Source organism: Ambystoma mexicanum, chromosome 5p (assembly GCF_040938575.1).
Source record: "Ambystoma mexicanum isolate Mex_15411 chromosome 5p, UKY_AmexF1_1, whole genome shotgun sequence".
Classification (NCBI taxonomy): Eukaryota; Metazoa; Chordata; class Amphibia; order Caudata; family Ambystomatidae; genus Ambystoma; species Ambystoma mexicanum.
This window is the reverse complement of record NC_090930.1, coordinates 247,889,619-247,907,822: the sequence shown is the minus strand read 5'-3', so window position 1 is coordinate 247,907,822 and position 18,204 is coordinate 247,889,619. Positions and strand designations below refer to the sequence as shown.

The 18,204-nt window shown below is 51.9% G+C and overlaps 1 protein-coding gene across 6 annotated transcripts in view; it reads left to right on the top strand.

Moving 5' to 3' along the window:
• Positions 1–18,204, top strand: part of STAG2 (STAG2 cohesin complex component) — a 2,060,662-nt gene that overhangs the window by 213,288 nt on the left and 1,829,170 nt on the right. For all 6 annotated transcript variants that reach the window (XM_069612659.1, XM_069612661.1, XM_069612663.1 and 3 more), the window contains exon 3: positions 1,789–1,923. In XM_069612659.1, coding sequence (XP_069468760.1) covers positions 1,880–1,923 — 44 coding nt within the window. In that variant the 5' untranslated portion in view covers positions 1,789–1,879. The remainder of the gene's footprint in view (positions 1–1,788; positions 1,924–18,204) is intronic.

Below are 18,204 nucleotides of genomic sequence, written 5' to 3'. Positions count from 1 at the left end.
CTGTTTTAAATTGCTCCTGCTGTAATGATGTTACGAAAGCACACTAGTGTGTATGCATCGAGTGGAAAGAAATGGGAATTCCTCATACTTCTACGTCACGCCCCCTTTCCTCTATGCTTATGCTATATTTGTCCATCGGGATGGGACCAGAGCACTTTTTTGTAGCACCAAAAAATGTAGTTTTATTTGTGCGTGCAGGCCAGTGCGTGTATGGTTTATCCCCGCATTTCTGTGCTCTTCAGTCCTTTTCGATCAACATGGTCGGTTGACCGCTTTACAATTTAGATTTATTTTAGAGGGCACTCTGGACTTGGAGTCACCAGCTTTATAACTAGTCACTCGCCACCTTACTTCTATACATACATGCAGACAGCACACCATTTCTTATTAAGACTAGCCAGTGGCGAGTACAAACTTTGAGCTGAGCGAGGTACAGAGAGTTGCAGTAACCAAGCCTGCTAAGAACCATTGCTGCAACTACAGGTGGACGCAGCAGGGGAGGGATCAGATGGAACACTTTCCTAAGAATTTTAAACTAGAAATGCCCATGCTGACATACTGCAGCGACTTGAGGGCCTAACGACAGATTGTCTGACAGAACGCCAGAATTCTTTACCTTGGCGATAGGAGCTGGGAGAGGGCCCAAGGAAGGTCAGAAAGTGGAAATCCACAGTGAAGGATTCTGGGGAGAACCCACCACCAATATTGTCCCCATTCAATTTCAGCCAATTTGGGCCCATACACTGTCCCACGGCCGTCAGGCACTTGTGCAGACATACCGACACCAAGCCTTATCCAGATCTAGACAAATCAGAAGCTGAGTATCGTCAGCGTAAGAATAACACCTGATGCCATAGGAGCGGATGTGGCAGATCAGCAAAAAGATGTAAATGTTAAATAGAATAGGGGACAGAGCAGAGCCTTGTGCAACACCACAGCAGAGGTGAGAAGATGTAGACAGAAAAGGGGGGAGTGAGACAGTTTGGTATCGGTCTTCAAAAAAAGTCAAACCAGGCCAGTACTTGACCAGAGATACAGATTGTCCACAATTGTGCCACCATTCTCTTCAGAATGCACGAGAAATGGCTATCTTTGTGGTGGCATATACCAGGAAAGGAGTAACTTAAACAAGTTTGCTCTATTGCATGCATATTGGTGACATTTATGAATGTGCTACATTTGTCCACTAGCAGACACTATAGATGGAGTCTCTCAAAAGGTAGGAGGCACCTGGTGGCTACCGCTTGCATATGGGAGTGCAGGAGCCCGTGTCTGATCTGATGGTGTTGTAGCAGATGCGACTTCAGTATTTATGATCAATTTGGTCTTCCCTCGATGAATGTTTAATATACCAGCCCCTGATATCCCTCATTTGCGAAACATTATTGGGTTTGAATGCTGGTGTAAGGTCGTTTTTTTTTTTTTTTTTAAATATATTGTTCATTAGGGATTTTAAATGCATGTTTAACTGTTTGTTGTTCTTTGTAAACTTAACAAATGTTTTCCTGATCCTTCACGTTGCTTTAAGCACAAGTTGATAGATTTAGGGTCTAAACTGCTTAGGTAGCATCAGTAACTTCCTTGTTTTTCCACACATCCAACAGGGTGTTTGGTTAGTGCAGTGACCTTTCAGCAAAACATGCATCTTTTGTCTTCACAACGGGATTGCTAAAAATGTACATTTGAAATGACATCTCTTTAAAAGCTCTGGTTTGACAAACAAATGTATGAATAGTCCGTGTTCTCGATATCATCATGATAAAACTTTTTTATTTTTGTATTTTTCAGAAGACTACTAAAAGCAACTTTGTGCTTGGTAAATTTTACTTTATGAACATACTATTTCATAGACTGTGGTGTTCCAAAAGATGATAAAGAAATGATAGCAGCTCCAGAAATACCCACTGACTTCAGCCTCTTACAGTAAGTTTTTGCTACATCAAATATGCGTTCAATATTGAAGTTAATTGGTTTCCAAGGTACACAGTGCATACTTTCATGTGTTGGCCAAATTGCCACCCCCTTGACGCAATCCCTTCAGCTTCTTCTAAGCAAAGTGCAGCAGAGTCTGCTTACAAATAATATATGGGCTGCTAAAACCAACCCATTCTGGTTAACCTCAATGTTTTTTGCCAAATGGGGAAAGGAACCCCTGGTAAACCGATTTTTAGTTTTCACTCCAGTTATTTGGCACTCCTCCCCGAGAGAACCTCTAATGGCTGTTCCGCGACCAATATTTTCATAAGGGAAACATTTGGAAATAGGCATAGGGTCTTTGCAATTTTGTGTAAATGTCAGTTGGGTAGAAATGGGGGGGGGGGCGCTATAAACTCCCTGGTAAAGAAACCCTTTTTCCCTTAATCTCTTGCACATGTACTGTCATTGAGACTGTAAACAGAACACGCAAGGTTAAATGACCCTGCATCTGCTCTCTCCACTCAGTTTTCAGTTAAAATGCTTTGCTGCCATTCAAATATGCTAAAGCGGGTAGGTTCACTGTAAGTGACACTACTAATCACCTTTATCTATACTTGGGCCCTCGCTGGTGCTTGTCTTCTCCGACCCCACACATCGCTGGTAAAAGATGATATGGTCTGTGATAATCTGACATCTATCATGCCCTCACCTTTCCACATTCTATGTACAAGATGCCATTGACTGAAGTGTTTTTTTAGCCAGTTCTAGTTTGTTCTCCAATGCTACAATTATGCCACAGGTCCCAGTCCCAGTTAAGCTTCCTAAGAAACATGCACTGCAAGATATGGATAGTATCCCTCCCATTTTGCTTGGAAAATTGAGTCTATGGTTGATTTCATATAGCTTAAAGGCAAAATCAACCACAATTTCAGTACCATCACCTTTCCCTTATGAAAGGTCAGTAAGGGTTTTCCTGAAAAGGGCTAGTTTGGCAGGAGGTGGTGGGATGGGAGGAGATGAGGATAGTGGGGCAACACCATTATACTGAAGGGGTGATCTAGGAAGGGATTGTATGAAATCAAAAATATATTCTGCATTCAACAAATTGGGTTTCCTAAGGTTAATGGGCATGCTTATACTTGGATATAGGAGAGCACTATGTCCTTTCGCGTGATGACTCTAAGCAAGATCCTATTGCATGGAGACTAGGTATGTGCTTAGGAGGGTTTTGCTGTCTGGAATTATGTAGGGATTGCAGAATGACTGGCTATGTGAGCAAATATTTGAGCAGTCTGTGTAATTATTGTTAATGCACCATGATATCAGAACTATTGCATACGCTTACTGTTGCTAATCTGTCTGCTCATTGCCTGTGAGTTGATCTTCATGGAAAATCCAGACACTGCTCATCAGTATAGCTAATCCTGAGGTCTAGGTTTTGCTAATCTATCGTTACTGATATTGTGCTTGTTGGCCGCTATTAAAAATCTGGTTTGATTGTCCTTCTCTATCCCGGGCAACTAACGATCCTTGCTAATCCTGTTTGACCTCTCTATTGCTCTGTGAGGGGCAGTAATTTGAGTCGTTCGGGCCAATGCACTTGAGAAAATATTTCCCAAAATGCAGAGGGCTTAACATCCTTAAGCTGCCTTAGAATAGTTAGAATTGCCTGATCACTGTTCCTTCCCCCCCAAAATCCTCCCTCCAAAGTTGACAATGGTGATCCTTGGTTAGTGGGAAATAACTTGTTGGAAGACTTTGCAGAGGGGAGCTGTGCAGCTCCAGAAAATTTTCGGCACAGGCCGTCCTGCATCAATCCATTGTCCCTTGAGGGCCTCCGTCGAGGGTCGATGTCACCGGATGTTTTATATAGTATGTACGGTGCCTGTAGCCTCAGTTCTGTTTTTTCCCGCAAACTTGTTTCCTTTGGAATCTCAGCGCGCTCGATTCTTCTCTGTGAAAGCGATGTCTTCTACTACTCCGAAGTCGGGCTTTAAAAAATGTCGGGACTGCAGTTCGGAGATGTCCATCACGGACCCGCACGACATCTGCCTCTGGTGCCTCGGCGAAAGCCACGCCACTGACGACTGCGAGGATTGCCAGTTCCTGACGTCTTAGGCCTTGCAGGAACCGAAGAAGAAATTGAAGGTCGGTAGGGTGTCTAAGCCCCATAAATCGAAGTCCGCTGGGCTTTCGACCGATGACTGGAGGGGTGACTCTGTGTCGGCGAAAATCCAGGGGGTCTCGTTCTAGGAGTGGTTCCCGCCATTCCTCTGCCTCATCGAGGCACTCTAGGAAGCGCCGCCACCGGTCGCCTTCCCTGACCTGGTCAGAGGAGGATTCCGCCAGACAGTGGACTTGTCCCAGCAAATCTTCGTCGCCGGCCGAATGGGATTCATTCTGCCGGCAGATGTTAGCGATTTTCGAGTCGCAAGGCACGGTTCCATCTGTGCCTTCGAAAGAAGCCAGCAAGGAACGGGCTCGGTCCACCACTCGCACGCCTTCTGGCTTGGCTGATCGGCTGGACAATCGGGAGCCGTCGAGGTCCCGCTCAGACAAGGAAGATCGCCATAGCAGTGCCAGTTCCAGGTCCCGGTCCTCGATGCCATCGAGACCGTCGGAACCTGTGAAGCCTTCGAAGAAGGCATTGGCGCCATGTCCATAGAGGGGCTCTCTCGAAGCTCGGCCCTCGAAGTTGTGGACGCCGATTCCCTCGACGCCTTTTGTGGAGGATTGGCCGGAGGTGCCCCTGAGGGCTGTGCAACCTCAGCGGAAGGCTCTCAGTAAGTCTGTGAGGCCTGTTTTTGAGCCCTATTCTGTTCTTCCTCCTAGATTGGAATTTTCCAACCTTTACATGATATTTCAGAGGTTGAGGAACTGTCTGATGAGGAGATGGCTGTACCTCCTGATGTCCCGGATGACCTTTTGTCTGGGCATAGTCAGATGGAGGAACTCTGTTAGTCATTGCATGACGCTAGTGGCCTTGACACCTCTCCGTTGGTGGCGTTTGGCCGGCCTAGGGTGCAAATGCGGATTCCTCCTATCGGCGTCTCATGTCAAGGCAGACAGAATACTTGGGGTGGTCTGCCCCACCTGTGTTTGCTCAGGATGATTTGATGGACTTCCTGGATCAAAGTCCGCCCACTGACCAGTGTTGCCATTTCACATGGCTTTGCAAAGGAGGGTGGCGGCGGCGGCTTGGACTGCTCCGAGAGTCTACCGGCAGGTAATAAGTAGCTTCCGAAGAAATGCCGCCCATCCAGTGGTGACCCCTGCTACTTATCGACGCACCATACTCCGGAGAGTTTGGTGGTGCAGGCGGCTATGGCCTCCTCGAAGCAGGCTGCGTACCCGACCATCCCTCCTGATGGGGACGATAAGCGCTTTGATGGTTAGGCGAAGAAGGTATTTTCGGCTGGGGGTAAGGCGTTGAAGTTGGCCAACTCCAATTGTGCCTTAGCGAGATTTACACACACTGTGGAACTGTCCATCTTTGACGGCTGAGAATATTCCCAAAGGGGAGGAACAGGATGGTTTTCTAGCCCTCGTGCAAGACTGCAGGATGCCATCTGGGAGTCCGTTCAGTCGGGTTTGGACATGGCAGACTGTGTCAGCCGGTCCATGGCTGCAAGCACCATGATACGCAGGTTTGCGTGGTTGTGGAAGTCAGGGTTTGCTCCTGATGTGCAATCACGTCTTCTGAACATGCTCTTTGATGGTGGTCATCTGTTTGGAAGCAAGGCTGACGAGAGCCTTGAGGTTGCAGACCTCCAAAGCTGCACCAAAGTCTTTGAGCACTGCAGTTCGTCAACCTCAGCCTTTTCATCCTAGGGGACACCAATGGAGGGGAGGTTACTTTCGGTACTACTCTTCCTTTGGTAGATCGAGGGGAGCTGCCAGTCAAAGGGGCCACCGTAGGAGTACCCGGGGTAGAAAACAAGGTACTCTGGGTGCCACTGCCTCTCGGGCGAATGGCAGACCATTACTTCAGATGTGTGGTTTCTGGAGATCATAGCCCACGGCTACTGTCTTCCCTTCCGGCAGAGGCCTCACGACAATCCACCGGGGAAGCTCTTTGAAGCGTCCGGATCTGCTCCTTGCGCAGGAAATCCTATCCCTGCTGGAGAAAGGCACCATAGAACTGGTGCCTGTAGCGGAGAGGATCAAGGGATGGTATTCACCTTATTTTTTGATCCTGAAAAAAGACAGGGGGTTGAGACCCATCATTGACTTGCGTTGGTTGATCAAGCTCCTCAGGAAGGACTAGTTAAACATGGTAACCCTTTCTCAGATCCTTCAGGCCCTCCAGCTACAGGATTGCTTGGTATATTTGGACCTTCAGGATGCTTACTTTCATGTGCCTATCCATCTCCAGCACAAAGTACCTGAGGTTTGCCATTGGCAGGTCACTATCAATTTCGAGTTCTGCCATTTGGGCTGACCTCCCCCTGAGGGTCTTCAAATTAATGGCGGTCATGGCAGCAAGTCTAAGGAGGGGAGGGATGTAGGTCTACCCCTACCTAGAAGACTGGGTGATCAGACAGTCTCCCTGGAACAAGCTCAGATCCATCTAGATTGTTTGCCATTTACTCCACGAACTGGACTTCTCCTTCAACTTAAAGAAGTCACATATGATACCATCACAGACTCCAGTTAATTGGAGCAGTTCTGGACACATCCCTGTGAAGTCTCGGCACCAAAGGTGAGGTCTCAAGATAGTGTACAGATGGTGACCAGATTTCAAAATGCCCAGCATCTAACAGCCTTCAATTTTTATTTTTTAATTTTTATGTTGCTCTGCCTAATGGCATCCTGCATTTTTCTAGTGCCAGAGGCTCGCCTGAGAATGAGATCTCTCCAGTGGACGCTAAGGACACAGTGGTCGCAATTCTCAGTAAGGCTGTCAGATCTCCTACAAATCCCAAACAGAGTAGCACAAGACCTCCAGTGGTGGGCCTGTCGGGAGAACATCTTGAAAGGAGAACTGTTTTTGCAACCATGGCCGGAGATTACAATAGTCACGGATGCCTCACTCACGGGTTGGGCAGCCCATACCAACGACTTAACCATCAGCGGTCGTTGGTCTCCATTGTACATTGTAGTCCAGACTACACCTCAACCTATTCGAGCAATCAGGCTAGCACTGAAAGCTTTTCTGCCATCAGTGCAGGGAAAAAAATGTTCTGATGATGGACAAAACAGTGGATATGCACTATCTCAACAAAAGAGGAGGCGTAGGGTCACTGCCACTGTGCAGAGAGGCAATGCAGCGCTGGTTCTGGGCAATTCAAGAAGGAATCTCTATCGGCAGTTCACCTAGCTGGAAAGAACACAGCGCGGCTTATGCTCTGAGCTGACAGACAGCAGTCTCCCACGAATTGGAACTAGCTCAGGAAGTCCTTCAAGAGATCTTCATCCTTTGGGGAACCCCTCAGGTAGATCTGTTTGCAGCGAGTGTCAACAAGAAATGCGAATGATACTTCTCAAGGGAATTTCCCCCGAGATGAGCTCTAGGAGATGCGTATGTGGTGGACTGGGAGTTTCCACTTCTGTATGCGTTTCTTCCAGTCCCCGTAATTCCTCAAGTAATAAGGAGGCTCTGAAGATTCCGGAAACCCATGATTCTAATTGCCCCGGATTGGGCCAGGAGAACGTGGTACCCAGATCTTCTAGACATGTTCATCTGTCCTCCGATTCGTCTTCCACAAAGAGGATCCTCTCTCGCAAGAGGAAAGTCAGGTTCTGCATCCGGATATCAGGACTCTGCACCTTGACGCTTGGTTTCTGAAACATAGATACAAAGATTGGGGCCCTCCCGGATGATGTAATGGAGGTTTTGCTTTCGGCCAGGCTGCCAGCAACTAAATCTTTATACCGCTGCTGTTGGAACAAATTCTGCAGCTGGTGTAGAGATAAGGCTGTAGACCCCTTTTCATGCATTACACCGATGGTGTTCTTTCCTGCTATACTTGGCAAATTCAAGACTTCAAGTTTCCACAATCAAGAGTTACCTCGCCGCGCTATCAATCTTTGAATGCATGGCTGAGGAACCTTCATATTTGAAATTGCGTCTAGTCATTCAGTTTCTGAAAGGGTTGACTAATGTCCCCCCCCGCCCCCCCAGACCCCCCACCCCAAACTCCTTTTTCAGGTTTTCCTGTGGGATTTAAATCTAGTATTAACGATTCGAATGGATTGTGTCCTCACAAGTATTCCTCATTTTATGATATTCGTATGCTGCCAGCTTCGACTTTGCTGCTTCAGAAAACAAATTCTCAGCAGAGGGCGCTGTGCACGAGGTCGTGGCGTCCATGTCCCTCGACTTGCTCTGTACCGTGTCGACGTCACCATCAGTAGAAGTAGCTTGTGCCACGCCCGTTAGCTTCAGATCCATTTTTCCGATTGCTTCGCTCTTGAACGACACGCTTTGAAATTTTCTCCTGAAAATGTCTTCTTCCACCACTTCTACTCCCAAGACGGGGTTCAAAAAATGTATTGACTGCGGATCGAAGATGTCGATTCTAGATCCTCACCGCATTTCTTTGGTGCCTAGGTTCAGACCATCGAACCGGCAACTATGGCTCCTGTCCGTCTGACGGAGAAGGCCCTTCGTGAGAGTAAAGGTAAACTGGCGGTGGGGTGGGAAGCTTCTAAGGCCTCCTTGAAGGCCTCGTCAAAAAGACATGTCGTCGAGTGATTCGAAAGAATCGGATCGTCGTAAACACTCAGATCTCGATCTCGTAATAGATCGAGACGCTCTTCATCTTCCTCTTCAAAAAATGTTAAGAGTAAACATAGTTCGAAGGGATTGTGTCCTCCGACGTATTCTTTATCTTTGATAATACGTTTCCAGCTTGCTGGCCTCGGAAATCTTTTCTGTAGAGGGCGCTGTGTCGACGTCCGCCGAGTCGATGTCCCTCGACGGCCACCGTATTGTCGCCGACATCACCATGCCCATAAATAGCCATGTGCTGCGTCCGTTGCTCAGTTCTGTTTTTCCGCGCTTTGTGGGGCCTCGGAAAATCGTTGCTCAGTTCAGTCAGATAATCTAATCTACATTAACTCGAATATACCAACTCGTTCTTGATGGCATCTTCATTGGAGCCGACAACGCCGCAATCCAGCTTCAAGAAATGTCGAGACTGCGGTAAAAAAAATGTTGATAACGGATCCACACAGGATCTGCTTGTGGTGCTTGCGAGCCGAGCACCATTGTTCGGAGTGTGAGGACTGCATGTCCATGACGGCGAAAGCCTTGAAGGAGCGCAAGGGGAAGCTCGAGAGAGGTAAGTCAGTCAAAACCTCCTCGAAAGTTTCTTCGGCTGAGTCGGGGCATTCGTCTCCTCACCGTCAAACATTCCCATTCTAGGTCTCGGAGTAGCTCCCACCATTCATCGAGATCTAGACACTCAAAGAAGAGATGTCGAAGATCTCCTTCCTCATCGTCTTCTGTTTCCACAGAAAGGGTCTCCTGCCCCATAAAACGCAGCTCTCAGGCTTAGTGGGAGGAATTTAGGAGGAAAATGTTAAGCGTCTTCGAGAAAGCGGCCTCGACCCCCTCAAAGACAGCTGGGGGTGATTCCCCCGGGTGAAAAACCCAAAAAACCAAAACGCTGCGAGTCGCAGCACCTGGCGAAACATTCTACCCGAGAGCGCCACGGGTCATCGGGTAAGAAGGCACCGTCTTCGCCGTCGTCGAAGATCAATTCGATGCATGGATCCGCGCCATCGACACCGTTGTCGAAGGTTTCTTCGACGCATCGGTCGATCGACTCGACGCCGATGAAAGAGAAAACCACGGCTACTCCACCGCCAACGGTGATTCCAAGAGCCTCCCGCACGACGCCGAGACCGTCGTCGACATCCTCGAGTAGGATCCCGATCTTAAGTTCTTCGAGGCCTCTTCCAGTTTTCTCGACACCGTTCTCGGCGCCTTCGAAGCCTGTCACATCGGCATCGACGTTTTCTTGCCCAATAATGACGAGTCTGGCTCCCTCTGCCTTAGAAATGGGTTTTATACCATTTCAGAGGTCAGAGTACCCTGGATTATCTTCAATTTATGAAGAAGGGGAAGATTCTGACCAGGAAACCTTTGGGTTGCAGAGGACCACACTACCGGTTTCAGAGAATTTCACCTCTGAGGAAAGAAGGTTGAAAAACCTACAGGAGTCATTACATGAGGCAAGTGGGCTGGACACTTCCCTAGAAGTGGATTTTGTTAAGCCAGACCCAGGGGAACATGCCGAAACGCCCTATAGAACCCTGATGGCAAGCATTATTGAATTCATGGGTTGGTCTGCGCCTTCGCCTGTTTATCAACAGGATGACCTGACAGACATATTAGACAAAGGTCCACAGGAGGATCCTGTGGTCCCCTTCCATACAGCCTTACAAAGAAAGATTGCATCTAACTGGGAAACTCCTGAAGGTATCCCTGCGGTCAATGAAAGATTATCAGCCAAGTATAGGTTAGCTGCAGCTGACCCTGAATACTTATCGAAACACCGGACTCCAGAGAGCCTGGTGGTCCAAGCAGCAACTTCATCAAGCAGCAAGACAGCTTACCCTACCGTCCCACAGGATAGAGATGACAAGAGGTACGATTCTAGGGCAAAAAGTCTTCTCTGCTTGTAGTATGGCATTTAAGTCCAACGCCACCTGTACGCTCGCCAGGTTCAGTCACACACTGTGGGAGTGTGCTTCATCAGCGGCTGACTGCATACTCGAAGGAGAGGAAAAGAAAGCCTTCCTTAACATTAGCAAAGATGCCATGTGCGAGTCACTTCAACTGGCATTGATTCTGCTGACAGCATCAGCAGGGCCATGGCGGCAAGTACAACAATCCGCAGGTATGCGTGGTGGCGAAAGTCTGGCTTTGCTCCAGATGTACATGCCAGACTTTTGAATGCCTTTTGACGGCTCTTCATTATTCGGAAAAAAGGCTGATGACAGTCTGGAAAAGTTGCAGACATCTAAAGCAGCAGCAAAATATTTAGGAACTGCTATCCGCCAAACTCCTTTTCGCCCCTCAGGAACCTCTGGGAGAGGGAAGTCCTTTCGCTATTATTCCGCATTCGGGAAAGGCAGAGGACAGCCGGCTCAAAGAGGCCAAAGGAGATCCACCATAGGTGGACGGGTCAAAAGTACTAAGGCCGCAGCAGCAGCAGGTACCTCTTTACCCTCAGCATCTGCATCAGCCGCCCCAAACCACTCTGAGGTCTTTCCACACAAGACACCTCTAGGAGGCAGGTTAACTCACCATCTGATGGAATGGCAGGCTATAACGTCAGATGCTTGGGCATTGGAGACAGTTGCCCAGGGTTACTGCCTACCCTTTCTACACATTCCTCAGTCATCCACCGGGGAACAGCTCTCTAAAAGTTCCAGATCCGCTCCTCTTGCAGGAAATTATAGACCTGCTAGAGAAAGGTGCCATAGAACCGGTACCTGTAGCGGACAGGAACAAGGGCTGGTACTCCCCCCTACTTTCTCATACCAAAGAAGGACTGAGGACTGAGACCCATCCTGGACTTACGAGAATTTAAAAAGTTCCTCAGGAAGGACAAGTTCAAGATGGTAACTCTCTCTCAGATCCTTCAGGCCCTCCAGCTCCAGGACTGGCTGGTATCTCTGGACCTTCAGGATGCTTATTTCCATGTGCCAATCCATCTCAAACACAGGAAATGCCTAAGATTCCCAATTGGCGACTCTCATTATCAATTTCAAGTTCTGCCATTTGGGCTGACCTCTGCCCCGAGGGTCTTCACCAAGCTAATGTCGGTAGTGGCTGCGAGTCTGAAGGAAGGTATCCACGTCTACCCCTACCTGGATGATTGGCTGATCAGGGCTGTATCTTTGGAACAAGCTCAGACCCAGCTAGATTATGTCTGCCACTTCCTTCACAAACTGGGCTTCTCCCTCAATTTAAAGAAGTCACAGATGATACCATCAGACTCCAGTTCATTGGAGCGGTCCTGGACACTTCCCTGGGAAAAGCCTCGCCACCAGAGGTGAGGGCTCAAGATATTCTGCAGATGGTCACCAAGTTTCAAAATGCCCAACGTCTCCCAGCCTTCAACTTTTTGAGGTTGCTAGGCCTCATGCATCCTGCATCTTCCTTGTGCCAGAGGCTCGCCTGAGAATGAGATCTCTTCAGTGGGGACTGAACTCGGTGGTCGCAATTCTCAAGGAGAATGCCAGATCTCCTCCAGATTCCGGACAAAGTAGCCCGCGACCTTCAATGGTGGGCCTATCCAGAGAACATCTTCAAAGGAGAACTGTTTGTGCAACCATGGCCGGAGATAACAGTAGTCAGACGCCTCACTCACGGGGTGGGGAGCCCATGCCAACGACTTGACCATCAGCGGTCGTTGGTCTCCATCGGAGTCCAGATTACACATCAACCTATTGGAAATGAGAGCGATCAGACTAGCGCTGAAAGCTTTCCTGCCATCAGTACAGGGGAGAAATGTCCTGATAATGACGGACAACACGGTGGCCATGCACTACCTCAACAAAAGAGGCGTAGGGTTCTCCAGCATGGGGTCTGGCATGGATTCACATGCTCATGAATATTCCCCGTCAGGCTGGGAATCCTCGGTAAAGAAAAAACCAGTATCAGTTTCGTTTCTGATCTGTCTTTCGTAGTAATAACAAATCACTGGTCTCTGCGTCATACTGACCACAGCCAATGAGTGCCCTCTACCTAAGCACCGCCTCTGGCAGCCATCTTCAGATTTTTACCGCACGTTCATGTGTTGGGATCCTCGTGCTATTGCTCTCGAGCGTTAGTGCTATTTTTTCACGTTTTTTCTCAAAAACTTCGTTTTTTCGGTCAAAAGAGCCTCAAGCTCCACCGATTCTCCATCCGATCAATGGGGACCCGTGTCGGATTCGTCTGCGCCCCTCAAGGGTGAAGATTTCGTCGAGCTACGCTTTTGGAGGACTCCAGAAGTTTCTCAGGCCCGGTCATGGCCCAGGAGAAGGGGAGCTCGACGCCCGGAAAGCTGTTCAGGGTCTGCCCTGGATGCCAGCTGCAGAACGTCTTCAAGGAGGACGAACACTCTTTTTGTCTTTACTGCCTACATGAGGACAAGACGCACGTGGAGAAGGACTGCGTTTTGCGGCAACATGTCGGAGCGGACCATGAAGGACCGCCATCAACGTCTCGCCAACTGGCTGGAAGGGAAGAGCCCGTCCGGCGAGAAGAAGAGGAAGAAAGCCGAGCGGTCTTCTAAGACCTTTGAGGACGCCCCGGCGACGGGGGTCCAACATAAGGCCAAGCACCGCGAGTCCGCTGGCACCGGGAGCGCCGAACGGTCGGGCTCTACGGGCGCCAGGCAGGGCGCACCCTCCCCGGCACCATCAACCACGAGCCAACGCTCTGGGTCGGGTAAGAGGAAGGCCGAGCACCCGGCGAAGCTCCTGGAGAGGCCCCGGTCGAGCTCGAAGGCGGAGGGGGAGCGAGGCAGTGTCCCCCCCCCCTCAAGGATAAGGCGGTGAGCGCACCTAAGGTGGTGAAGGCCTTAATCCATCCGGCCAAGCCCTCTATCGAAACTGTCGCGGCGGCCCTGGCTCAGCCTGTGGAGGCTACACCAGTGGTGGAGACCTCGGGGCTCAGAGTCTCCCTGTCACCTCGGAGGGAGTCCTCTTTTGTGCCCATCGATAGGACCCCCGTGAAATCCCCCGTGGGGAAGAAAAAGGGGGGGCAGGGCGTCGTCGTAGATTCGGCCTCAACCTCGGAGGAGGAGCTGGTCGAAGTCTTAAGCCACGGCCTCGGCGTGGAAGAAGACCGGCCCGTCGGGATGTATCCCGACGCAGGGGACGACGACATCGTCGAGGGTACCGACGGGGCCCCTGATCGCCCGTCGGATTCCCCTCTGCCAGCGCCGCGAGACAACTCGGCGGCCATTTTGTTGGCTATACAGTCCTTATGCTCAGAGATAAGGACGAGACTACCGTTGCCGACGGAACCTCTCCCGTCGGGGTACCCAGAACCGGGACCTTCTGGTGTTCCCCCTACCAAGAAAAGAAGGATCCACCCTCTGCCTCCTTTTCAGCCGTCGCGCCCCTTCCAGCCCTCCTCCCGAGGGGATGATACGGGGACTGACACGGCAGCGACGGGTACGGACGACGAGGTATACGACGAGGATGTACCGTCGTCGCCTCCCACCAGGGCTTCTCCGCCCGACGAGATTGGATCGTTCCACTCCATGATCACCAGGGCATCCGAGCTTTTCCAACTCTGCCCTGAGGAGAAGAAGGAAGGTTTCCTTTATCAGCGGCGCGAGGCCAAGAGGAAGACGGTCCTCTCAGTGCCTCTATTGGATGACATTTGGGATGAGTGCCTCACCCTCCTCAAGAACCCTTCCACGACGTCAGCTAGAAGAGACCGGTACGAGAAGAAGTACCGGGTCCCGGACACGGCTCCCCTGTGCCTCCGGGCGCAGCCTACCCCGGACTCCGTCGTCTCCGCGCCGGCCAGGAAAAAAGCGGGGGGGGGGGTGCGGCCTCCACATCGACTTCCCCACCGGACGGCGAGGGAAAGAAATTGGACGCTATGGGACGCAGAGTCATCTCGTCTGCGGCGACGACGATTAAAGCGGCCAACGCCTTGGCTATCGTGGCCCGCTACGACAGGGAGCTCTGGTACAAACTGGCTCCCCTGCTGGACTTCTTGCCGGACGACAAGAGAGCAGAGGCCCTGGAGATCCTGCAGGAAGGTGAGGTGGCTTCGGACCACGCCATTACCGTTGCGACGGACATCGCCGACACTGGGTTCTGCCAGTTGGGCAACAGCGTTTGCCTTAGGCGGCGTGGATGGCTCGAGGCTACGGACTTCCGTCAAGACGTTCAGACCAGAGTCCTGGACATGCCCTTCGATGGGAACAACCTGTTTGGGAAAACAGTGGACGATTCCCTTCAGGCCATTAAAGCGGACACCGAGACGGCCCGGGCCCTTGGAGTTCTGCAACAACGACGGACGCCCTTTCGGAGCAGCGGAGGCAAGGGCGCCTCCAAAAGTTCCGGCGGCGGTTTCTCCACCTACCGTCAAGCGGCCCGCTCGTCTGCTCAGGAGGCCTACAGAGGACGAGGCAAGTCTGGCGGACCCCGCCGTCGTCGCCAAGGAGGTCAAGGCGGCAAAGCCTCGTCGAAGCAGGAATTGAACCGGCCGTGGGTCGGGCCCCCACCGAAGCACCCCGGTGGGAGGCCGGCTGGCGAGCTTCGTCAGCGTGTCGGAGTCCATCTCCACCGACCGTTGGGTGCTGGACGCCTTGGCCCGGGGCCACGCGCTCGAGTTTCAACGAAGGTGTCCGCGCGTCCCCCCCGTGGCCAGGAAAGAACTTCACGTCCTTCAACTTCTCCTGGAGGTATAGGCGATGCTCAGGAAGGGCGCCATCGAACTCGTCCCAAAGAGGCTTCGGGGCTCCGGAGTTTACTCGAGATACTTCCTCGTGAAGAAGACTGGGGATGGCGCCCCATCCTGGACCTGCGACGTCTGAACAAGTTCATCAAGGCGCAAAAGTTCCGGATGGTCACCCTCCAGCACGTCCTGGGTCAGCTGGAGGAAGGAGACTTCCTGTCGTCGTTGGATTTGGAGGATGCCTACTTCCATATTCCCATCCTAAAGGGGCACTGAAAATTCCTCAGGTTTGTGGTCCAAGGGCGTCACTACCAGTTCAAAGCCCTCCCCTTCGGACTACGGTCGGCACCCAGGGTATTCACCAAGTGCCTTGCACCGGTGGCGGCGCAGCTGCGCCGCGAGGGGATCCACGTCTACCTCTACCTGGACGACTGGCTCTGGCTCATCCGAGCCAAGACGAGGGAGCTCGCCGTGGATCACACGGCAAGGACCGTCCAACTTCTCACGGACCTGGGATTCTCCATGAACTACGCCAAGTCCCACCTGGTACCCGCGCAAAACGCACTGTTTCTGGGAGCGAAGCTCGACAGTGTCCCTTCTGGCCTCCCCGTCGGAGGAAAGGACCAGGTCCATCCTGGGCAAGGTACAGCGGATGTTGGTTTCCGACGCGGCCAAGGTGAGGTCCATCAAGTCCCTCCTCGGAATGATGTCTTCTTGCATCTACCTCATTCCCATGTGCAGGCTCCGGATGCGCCCGTTGCAGGAGTTCCTGGACGCGCGCTGGATCCAAACGACGGGCGGCTTCGAGGAGAGGATCACACTCGACGAGAGTTTCCGCCGAGCGGTCCGGTGGTGGGGCATCCGCGCGCATCTGACGGCGGGCATGGACTTCCAGACCCCAGACCCCAGACCACCAGGAGACAGTGACCACGGATGCCTCCCTGGAAGGGTGGGGAGCGCACACCAAAAATCTGCACGCGAGAGGCCTTTGGCTCCCGACGGAGAAGTCCCTCCATATCAACGTCCTGGAGCTCCGTGCAGTGTTCTGGGCCCTCAGGTCCTTCCTTCGGTCCCTCATGGGCAAGGTGGTGAGGATCTTCACCGACAACACCACCACCATGTTTTACATCAGGAAACAGGGCGGAACCAGGTCCCCAGCGCTGTCCAAGGAGGCGCAGGACCTGTGGCATTGGGCCGTTGCCCAAAGGATGTTTCTGGTGCCGTTTCATCTGGCAGGGATAAAAAACACAATCGCCGACTCACTCAGCAGGGAGCTGCGCTCGTGCCACGAGTGGGAACTACGGCAGGATCTAGTGGATCGCCTCTTCCGACGGTGGGGCACACCCAAGATCGACCTGTTCGCGACGGCGACGAACTCCAAGTGCCGGAGGTTCGCCAGCAGGTTTCCCCAGGCGAGGAGCATGGGCGATGCTTTCTCGTTCCCCTGGGAGGGCCTGTTCCTCTACGCGTTCCCTCCTTTGCCACTGCTAATCTGGCTCGTCAACCAGCTCAAGAGGTCACGGTGCAGGATGATCCTCGTCGCACCTGCGTGGTGGAGGCAGATATGGTTCCCGGACCTTCTGGACTTGTCAGCGTCCCCGCCAATCAAGCTGCCGGTGGACGCGGATCTACTCTCCAGGGAAGGAGGCGCCATCCTCCAACACGACCCGAAATCGCTGAACTTGCAGGCCTGGCTCCTGCAGCGCTAGAGTTTGGAGGATACGACATACCGGCCGACTGCAGATGTTCTTGCAAAGGCCAGGGCGTCCTCGACTCTTAAATGCTACGGACACAAATGGAAGAGGTTCTCTGTCTGGTGCCACGCACAGAAGATTAACCCTCTACGGATTACTGCTCCCCAGGTACTGCCGTACCTGCTGACGCTGGCCAAAGCTGGACTGGCACACGCGTCCATCAAGATTCATCTTGCTGCGATCTCCCGATACACCAGAACCACGGGCCGGACGTCCTTGTGGTCTCATCGTCTGGTGAAAGAGTTCATGAAGGGGCTGTTCAGATCGTTCCCGCCGGTGAAGGCTCCGGCCCCGGCGTGGGAGCTCAACGTGGTGCTGACCAAGCTCATGGGACCTCCGTTCGAGCCTCTGCACTCGGCCCCGTTGAAGTTTCTGTTGTGGAAAACAGCGTTTCTTGTGGCCATCACCTCCGCACGACGGGTGGGAGAGATCCAGGCCCTTTCCTGCAAGGCCCCGTACTTGACTTTTCACGACACGAGGGTAGTGCTCAGGACGCACCCCTCCTTCATGCCCAAGGTACCGTCGGACTTCCATCTCAACGAACCCTTGGTGTTGCCTGTGTTCTTCCCGTCGCCTTCGTCGCCGGCTGAGAGGACTTTGCACTCGCTGGATGTGGCTAGAGCGCTGAAGTTCTACGTGGACCGCACGAAGTGTTTTCGGAAGACGTCACAACTCTTTGTGAACTTTGGACCTGTCAATCAGGGGAAAGATCTCTCGAAGGCTTCCATTTCCAGATGGCTCTCCGGCTGTATCATGTACTGTCATCGGTTGGCAAACCGACCGCTGCTGGCCGTCCGAGAGCCCATTCCACCAGAGCGATCGCAGCTACCACGGCGTTCCTTTCTGGTGTGCCCCTGCTGGACATATGCAGGGCTGCTACGTGGAGGTCGACGCACACCTTCACGAAATTCTACTGCGTCGATCGGGATTCCAGGGAGGAGTCCAGGGTCGGCCAAGCAGTGCTGCGCAACCTGTTCGCCTGAGGTGAGCCTGGTGAGGAGGTAAGATGCTTAATGTTGAGTTGGATGTACTGCTTAATGTTGAGCCTTTGCCACCTCCCGTGGTTGTGCATGTGTGTACTGCTATGTATTCTTTATTCATGAGCATGTGAATCCATGCCAGACCCCATGCTGGAGAAGGAACAAGTTACTTACCTGTAACTGTTGTTCT